The 9233-nt window shown below is 34.6% G+C and overlaps 1 protein-coding gene across 2 annotated transcripts in view; it reads left to right on the plus strand.

Annotated features, from left to right (window-relative positions):
• The window catches only part of RANBP3L (RAN binding protein 3 like), a 45442-nt gene extending 36415 nt beyond the window's left edge, over window positions 1-9027 (plus strand). For both annotated transcript variants that reach the window (XM_030331194.1, XM_030331184.1), the window contains 4 exons: window positions 1371-1491; window positions 2933-3075; window positions 6121-6310; window positions 8621-9027. In XM_030331194.1, the coding sequence (XP_030187054.1) occupies window positions 1371-1491; window positions 2933-3075; window positions 6121-6310; window positions 8621-8664 (498 nt within the window). In that variant the 3' untranslated portion in view covers window positions 8665-9027. The remainder of the gene's footprint in view (window positions 1-1370; window positions 1492-2932; window positions 3076-6120; window positions 6311-8620) is intronic.
• Window positions 9028-9233: the final 206 nt, after the last annotated feature.

Below are 9233 nucleotides of genomic sequence, written 5' to 3' on the forward strand. Positions count from 1 at the left end.
ACATTGCTCTTTCTGGGAGCACTTACATACACGAAACCAAGTTTCTATCAGCAGAAGCACCTTTAAAACTAAAGGCAGAAGTATAGTTTTCATGAAGACTGAGCTGCTTAACTAAACATGCTAGACACTTCCAAAGATTAAGCCAATATTTTGTTGTATTCTTATTTTTGTACGGGTAATTTTCAGGAAAATGTGTTACTGGGTTTACAACCATTCACATTAGTCTCTTAGAAAGAAGACAGCCAGGGACCCTGTCTTAAAAGAACTTCAGACCTACATTTTATACTTTACATGCCTGTGTTTATAATCAGTGCTATTATTGTGTGATTTAAAAGTTCTACTTACACTGGACATTTTTAAATGATAAGATGAATAGATTTCAGTTCAAGATAGAAAAATTCTGGTTTCCTTTGAAAAGTTCTTTTAAATAAGTTTTGAATTTCATATAAAGCAAGAATTTCACACACGTAGTATATAGTATCATGCATAGGATTTGAATGTTGAGTGACGTAGCCATCAGCGTAGGCACATGAAATAAGGTAGTCATTTTCCAACAAGGAACAGATTTCTCTTTCTTTTTATCCATCTGTTTTTACCCCCAAATCTCCCCATTTCTCTTCTCTTCTCCCATGGTTTACTGATACATTTACTATACAAGTGTGCTTCAAAGCATAATTCTCAGATCGGTTTTAACCACAATTCATTGAAGTAACTGCTAGCAGTGGGGCCCTGGAATGCTATATTTTTAACAAGTCATGTGGGATTCTTTTCCACAGTAATATTTAATGCTGGTAAGCATTAAATTATAGTATGGTGCTCCATGGTACCACATCCTAGTTCTGATGCTGCATTCTTTGAAAAATTTTAGGCATACAAATACTTGCACTATTCCTTTACTTACAAATAAAGTTACTTAACTTGAATAACATTAAATTTCATTTAAAACGTGGTACATATAAATATATTTGTTAAGTGGAAAAGCAAGATGCAGAAAGTATGTATGATATTCTACTGTTTATAGAAAAAATAGGGGACATGGGCGCTGGCATGCATATAAACACAAATATCTCTGGAAGGATAAACAAAATATTAGCAATAGTGATCACCTGATCACAGGGGGTAGAAATTGACAGACGAAGAACAAAGGTTGGGAAGGACTTTTCATTTTGTACATCTTTTTGCTTTTTGATATTTGAACTATTCAAAAATTGTATGTTTTAAAAGTTAAATAAATTTTTTAAGCTGGTTTACAAATCATTAACCAAGGTTATTCTGGTAAAAATCAGGCAAATAAAAGTGTTGTAGCATAGAAAGAAATCATTTTAAAATAAATTTTTATATATTTGACATTTCAAAAAATTGTCCTTTAGATCAACTGCAAGCTTTTTATATTCAACAAAACAACACAGTCCTGGACTGAAAGGGGCAGAGGAGCTTTGAGGCTGAATGACACAGCAAGCAGTGACTGTGGAACATTCCAGTCGAGACTAAGTAAGGAATCATTTTGTAAAGCAAACTGCCATTTCTCAGGGTAAAATTTCCAATAGGCGCACATCATTTTCTGGAGATGTGTTATAAAATAGTCAACAAATCACTGTTTAAAACAATATTGTTTCTAATGTGCTGTAGGATCTTCCTGTTTAGAGCAGGCTCTGATGTCAAACTACACAGGTTCGGTTCTGCCTCTATCACTGACTAATTGGTGACCTTGGGCAAGTTAATCTCCCCACAGCCTAGTTACATCAGCTTAAAATGGGGATAGTAGTACTCCATGACTTATTGAGCAATTGTGAGAATTCAGTGAGATAATGCATCTATGACACAGCCCAGCACACCCCTAAATAGTAATCTCGGTAATATTGAAAGCAATATGATGATATTTTTGAAGGGAAAATGGTTTTTCCTAAAAAGGATATTTGCCCTATATTTCATTCTTGGCATTCTAAGCATATTGTGTGGGGCGAGATGAAGTCAGTTTCCAAGGAAATTAAGGTGTGTGGTTATTGAATCCTGTGTGTGTTTACTGACATCCATAGTGATGGTAGGAATCTGGAGTCAGTCAGACTGAGAGGCTCTCAAAGTTTTTGGCATCTGAAAAGACACACTGGACATTGTTCAGAGGTCCAAACCGAAAGTGAGCATAGGCAGAGATCTGGGCGGCATGTGTAGGTTTACTGGCCAACATTGGGCAATCAGAGCTGTGGAAGGAACCACTGGAAGTGGGATCCGTGTATATGGATTTTTATTGAGTTTCAGATATCAAGCTCAAGAAACCAGTAAGGAATAGAATTCACACTGAGAGAACAGGAACCGTGTTTTCAGTTCTATAACTGGCAAACAGGTTTCTAAATAACCCAACAAAGTATTATTCCCAAGGCAGGTGCTAGTTGTTTTCTACTCTTGTTCAATGCCACTCTGGCCACTGCCTGCCAAAATTTACAATGCATGGTATTTACACTGTTGTGTAACCTGATTTTACTTTTTACATAGTATATACCATGACCACCTTTCTACATCAGTAATGATCTTTCTTTAATATTCTTAATGGGTTTGTAATATTATCTTGAATAGCCATGTCATCATTTATTTAGCTAATTCCATTTTTTGAAGGCTTAAGGTTTTGCTTCTGTTTTCTCCATTTTGGATAAATATTCTTCAGACCACTAAGTCCTCAAAGGAATTCTAAAATTGTAATCATTGTTTATTATAGTAAAAAAATAATTCCAGCTTTTAAGCTAAAAACGGTCTTCCAACCTAGTAAAGCCAATTTGAAAACCAACTTATAATCAAGCCAAATTACAATTTAATAGTGAAAATACAGTCTGAAAAACAACTAGAGGATTTACTTCACTTTCAAAAAATGGCAAGTTCCCCGGGGAAGGTTAAGGAATCAACTATTCTGTAGTCTTATATATTCACCTTCCTGTTTTAGTTATGCGCAATCAAGGCAGCCTGAGGCTGATTCTCAATAGCAAACTCTGGGCTCAAATGGAGATTCAAAGAGCGAACCACAAAAATTTACGAATAACAGCTACTGATTTAGAAGACTATAACATCAAAGTGTTTTTAATTCAGGTAAGTAACAAATTTCAGTGATAGAGGATTATCCTACTATATTTATAGATCTCTGCAATTGCTAATTTTTTTTCACTGTATTATAATAACTTGCACCATTGGCCAAAAACAAACAAACAAAAAAAAAACCCAAAAACCCAGCCATTTATTTTGGTTGTTTACAGTTTAACATGAGACCTAAATTTTAAATGAAATTTACAGATTAACACCAAAATCTGTAGTAACCAATTGGCATGTGTCCCAAGACATTTGTATTGATATATGCTTCAAACCTTCACACTTTTTTTTCCATTGAAATTATGTCAACAATCTTACAAAGTTACCAAAGGGACCGTTGTCAAGATTGGCTCCTAGGAGTCCAGTGGAATACATAGCCCAGTGCTTACACTGAATGCTGAAACTGAGAAGGCTTTGAGATCACTGGAAAGGACCCCCTGAGAAATGGAAAAACACAGGGCTAGTAAGTTAAAACAACCAGTCCAACAGCAAATTCCAATTCTGGACATGTGTCAGTCGCCAAGGTAACAGGATGGGAGCACAGCTTTAGCTCTTCCTGGCAGCAGGAATGCTTGACCTCAAATACAAAATCCAGGCACAAGAGAGAGAGAGCTGGCAGGGATCAGGCTAGAAAAAAAGGCTAGGTTTCCCACATGAGCTGAGACCCAGAAGACTGGAGAAGACTGGGTACTTACATGACTCAGGCGGAAAGTAACAATGCAAGTAAATAAACTTCCATACAGTAATGGAAAAAAAGTTGGCAAGTGCCCAATGATGAAAAACCAAAAGTTTTATTAACTACCAATAAGTGCACTATTAGGTATAAGTGATACTGAGTATTAAGATGTTAGAGTAAGATAATGCCCAAACCCTGTTTACCATTTAGGGAGACAGACAATACCTGATATCCCGCCAGGCTGGATCTCCTGGTTTTGAGTGAGTAAAGCAGCCCACTGCCACTGTCACTGAGATTGAGACTATTAGTTATGATGAGATTCTGCTGCTCAATGTGTGACCCGCACTGACCCTGTAAACTATAGGATTACAGGATATTTGCTAAATAAACCAAATTTAGTTTGCTAAATGCAAATAAAAATCACCCCAAATTCCATTCCCAGAGATGGTCACTATTAACATTTTTGTCATTTCAGCATACGTGTGTGTGTACATATGTATATAATGTGCCAACTGTATGATCTTCAGGCAGGTTATATAGATTCCTTAACTTGATTTTACTCATCTGCCCAATAAAGATTATAATGATACACTTTATAAAATGGTTGGGTAGATTCGATTGCTAATACTTGATTATGAAGTACACATGCGTAACCTTTTCACTCATCAATGAAAATGAGTGTTTTCATGTCATTAAATAGTCATTAAAGGTGAAAAGAATTCTATTCTGCACCATAATTTATTCCATTAATCTTGCTTTGTTAAATACTTATGTAATTTGCTGTCTTTCACTATTATAAATTCCACAAGAAAGATGTGAGGAATTCTCTTTGTACACGTGTTAATTTTCTTGGGAAAAGGCTTGACTTGTCTTGACAAATTTCTCTTCAGAAAGACTGAACCAGTTTTCATTCTCGCCAGCATTTTCTTATGGTACTTCCTGGGAATTATAATTTTTTTAAGCATTGAGAATTTGTTATCCGAAAAATATGTCATTGTGATTTTATTTTTAACTTCTTGTTCTGAATTTCTTGAATGAATATATCTAAATGAATTTAGCCAAAGGCAATATATTGACTAATGAAAGGCATATTTAAATTTTAATATGAGAAAGTGAAGGTGGTAGAGTAGCATTTATATTTTAAATACTTTCAATATTTATTAACGTACTAAAGAAAAATGACATCTTTGCACATAATGTAAAAAATTAAATCAGTCAAGAGTCAACATTTATTTACTCAACACCCTCTATAGATTATTTAGCACAATATGAGAAACAAAAATACTTTATTTAATTTATAGTTATTTTTTGCCCCAAAGTAATTAAGGGAACTTAAGAACATGCAAATGAAAAAAATATAATTGAAGACCCTTCTCCCAAACAGTTGGCATGTAGTTTGTTCTTGCTTTGAAAAGTTTGATAGCTTTCTGGAGGGTTAGCAAAGAGAATAATTTACCTACCTTCTCTTTGATATTGTGAAAACATACAAAAATGTAAACCACTGCCATGTTACCTTAAAAGAGCACTGACTCTGATGACAAAGGTCTGGGATTCGAGCCCAGCAGATTTGCTGACTAGCTATGTAAATGCAGGCAAATCATTGTACCTTTCTGAGCCATATCTCCTCATCTGTAAAGGGACGTGGGAAGTAAGTATAAATTAAATACTTGTGCTAAGTGCTTTTGCTAATATAAATGGAATAAATGACTAACTCATAGTTTTGTTGTAAGTGTTGAATAAAAAAAGAACGTAGTAACCGTAAATGTTATACAAATGTGATTGTTACCACCATTTTTTATATTAACAGCAACTATTAAAAATAGCATAGAAAAGTACTGAAAGCAAAGACTTATGATGTGTTTATGATACAATATCATAAGGATGGCTCTGTGGCACAATGGACAGCCCATTGACTTCTATGATGCAATATTAGACTGCTTTAATGAGCTCTGCTTTTCCACAGAGCTGTGAGGCTTGTTGGGATGTCTAAACAAAGTGATGTAAAGGAAGTGGAGGTCTGTTATTCACCGAACCCTCTAATTTTCTATTAGAAATAGAAAAATAGTAAAAAAATAGAAAAATAGTAAAATAGCGGAGGAGGGATAGTCTTGAATTCAAGTAGAAATTTTACATCAAAAATTTCATTTCTCAGTTTAAAACGCACAAATAGGGACCTGTTATAAAATTATTCACTTTTGGATTAATTTGTTTGGTTCAGGATGTATGGCTTTTTACCCTTTAACTTCTAGGGTTATTTATATCCTAGATTTCTGCCATATAATTCCTTCCTAAGAGTGAAAGATTAAAAATCTCTAAAACGTGGCTATTATTCAGTTATTTATATTCTTAACAACTTAATTTTCCTCATGCAGGCCAGTGCCAAAGATACAGGGTATCTGTACGCGGCAATACATCATCGGCTTGTTGCACTTCGAAGCTTTGGTAAACAGGAAGATGTAAACCAAGCGGAAAGCCAGTCAGATACAATCCTCCAACAATTAAACTGTGAAAGCTGTGATGAGGATGAGGATGATTTCATCAAAGCAACTAAGAATAGATCAGGTAAATAATTTTTCTTTTGTTAGGTCGGAGGTATAAGAAAGAAATCTTCTACACAATCCTAATATATGAAATTGTTTTGTTGTTGTTGTTTTTAATGGAACTGGTATGTTTAAAGTGGATGAGGGGGCGTTTGGGTGGCTCGGTCAATTGGGCATCCGGCTCTCAATTTTGTCTCAGGTCGTGATCCCAGGGTCATGGGATGGAGCCACGTGTCGGGTTCTGCACTGAGCGTGGAGCTTGGTTGGGATTCTCTCTCTCTCTCTCTCTCTCTCTCTCTCTCTCTCTCTCTCTCCCTCTCCCCCCCCCCCCGCTCTCTCTGTAAAATAATAAAATAAATAATTAAAAATTTTTTATAAAAAAATAAAGCAGATGGGAATTAGAGTCCTAGCTCTTTGGATCAGAGGAGTGGATTTGAAAGTGACTGCCTTCTATGTGTGGCCTCCATCAGGATTTTACCAAAAGTCATCCTCATTTTGATGCCTGTGTGTCACTTGTGCATAAATTTAATAAAAATACCACAAAGTATTACATTCATACACTGAAACTACCTATTTATTCATATTTCTCTTCACCTGTTCTCATTTTCCTATTATTGGCTATAGTAGAAGAACTTTATAAATACATCATAAATGTAATAAACATATTACAATGGATCCACCAGGCAAAGCTCGCTTGAAACACTGAAACTCCTATTTATCTCCTTTTTTTGGAATTTGCTTTATTCTCAAGGACCTTTTTTGCATAGGCCAAAAAGTACTATTTTTTTGTCAGGATTCATGAATTGAGCAAGGTTAAAATAGAACCAGTAGTTATCAGATTTTTAGGTTTCAGTGCTTGCCCTGGTGAGTAGATTTAAAACAAAAACTTATGATTATTTTTGGAGAAAAAGATTGTCTAGGAAATAATAAGTCCTGCTTTGTTATATAAATGGAGCCAAGTATTTTCAGTAATAGTTTCACTTAGGCCTGAATTCTGTTCTACAGAGAACTGAGCGACATACCTACAAAGATAGTGTGTTAGCAAGCATTTTTCCAACTTTTATTTATTTTAAATCTTAAAGGTAACTTAATCACACATAATTTAAGAATCTATCAAAGCACATGTGTAAAACTTGAGGAAATATCTTCCTTTGCCTAATACTAAAAAATGTAATCAAAATGTACAAAATATGCAGACCAGGGGGCACCTGGGTGGCTCAGTTGGTTAAGCATGCAACTTTGGCTCAGGTCATGATCTCAAGGTTTGTGAGTTCAGGTCCTGCGTTGGACTCTGTGCTGCCAGCTCAGAACCTGGAGCCTGCTTCGGAATCTGTCTCCCTCTCTCTCTGCCCCTCCCCTACTCACACTCTGTCTCTCTCAATAAGAAACATTAAAATTTTTTTTAAATATATGCAGATCAGGATTATAGGTTGCTTGACTCAGTGAGCCAAAGAACTAAATGAATATGATTTTTCTTGTCACTATTAAATAGTTTCTTATTCTTCAAAATGTGTGAAATGTATAAATAAAATCATCTTTTATAATGTTTGTATTGTCAATAATAAAATAGGGTCTATTGGAAAATGAATTGGTATCTATTAGAAATGTTAACATGAAATAAGGATTAAATGGCAAAATTCTCTCATCAATAAAAGTCACATTTATGAAGTCTGTATTTTATTATATTCCATTTTAGGAAAGAGTAATATACAACTACCTTCATACAATATGAGAAACAATGGAAATAATGGAAAATAAATGTCAACCATATGAACCCCTCTTCCTCTGCCATTTTTCCCTTTTCACTTAGTACTTTCTCCGGGAGGCGATGCATACAAATGCTGAACTGTTACGAAAGCAATAAAAAGTCCAATTTTTTAAACTTTGTTTCCCATGAATTAAGGAAGGGTTTAATTATCTGAAATATCATGTTTAAAATTAGCAAATTTCAGGGTGCCCGGGTGGCTCAGCCGGTTAAGCGTCTGACTTTGGCTCAGGTCATGATCTCATGGCTTGTGAGTTCGAGCCCCGGATCAGGCTCTGTGCTCCAGGCTCAGAGCCTGGAGCCTGCTTCAGATTCTGTGTCTCCCTCTCTCTCTGACCCTCCCCTGTTCATGCTCTGTCTCTCTCTGTCTCAAAAATAAACGTTAAAAAAAATTAAAATTTAAAATTTAAAATTAGCAAATTTCCAAATGTTACATATAAAATGTAAATTCTACATTTTGCATTTCATCACCTGTAAGCATCTTCATGCATATTCATGTTCAGTTGTGTTCAATATTAAATCTAATCTGAATGTAACATTTTCTAACATTTTAAATTTATATCACAGATCCTTCGAGGTGGACCCACAGACAGTCGGTTGCCTGTTCATGAGCACTATCTACTATAAATGTGACAACATCTACAAAAAGATTGATCACCTTACTGAAAATCCTAAATCATCTTAAGTAAATGAGAAGATCCTATTCATCCCTTGAAGAGTTTTTATAGCAAAGTTCATAAAACATAATTTGTTGCAATTAAAATTGTTCTCTTATGTAGTCAAATAATTGTAAGGTTTTACATTTTGATTATTGTGGAGAAAATGAAAGAATTTAAGAAATGCATGGACTTAGGAAGTTCAAAATTTATCATTTTTGAAGAGGTAATTTAGAATAGGGTTTGATAACTAATTTGGACTATTCATCACATTGGTGGATATCATAGTTAAAATAAATTTCTGGATTTGATAAATATCTAACTAAGATATTTATTTTTTCAGTCATACACTGTCTGGTCATAAAACAAACATTTTAAAGATTTCCAGTCATGTCTTCAAAAACACTGTAACTGCATGCTAACATTTGATTAAGTCGTGTTTATTTTCTGGGAAATGAGTATTTGCATTTAACCTTTGGATTTACTAATACTATAAAATTATATATTCATGGTATGAATTTCTT

Source organism: Lynx canadensis, chromosome A1 (assembly GCF_007474595.2).
Source record: "Lynx canadensis isolate LIC74 chromosome A1, mLynCan4.pri.v2, whole genome shotgun sequence".
NCBI classification, from domain to species: Eukaryota; Metazoa; Chordata; class Mammalia; order Carnivora; family Felidae; genus Lynx; species Lynx canadensis.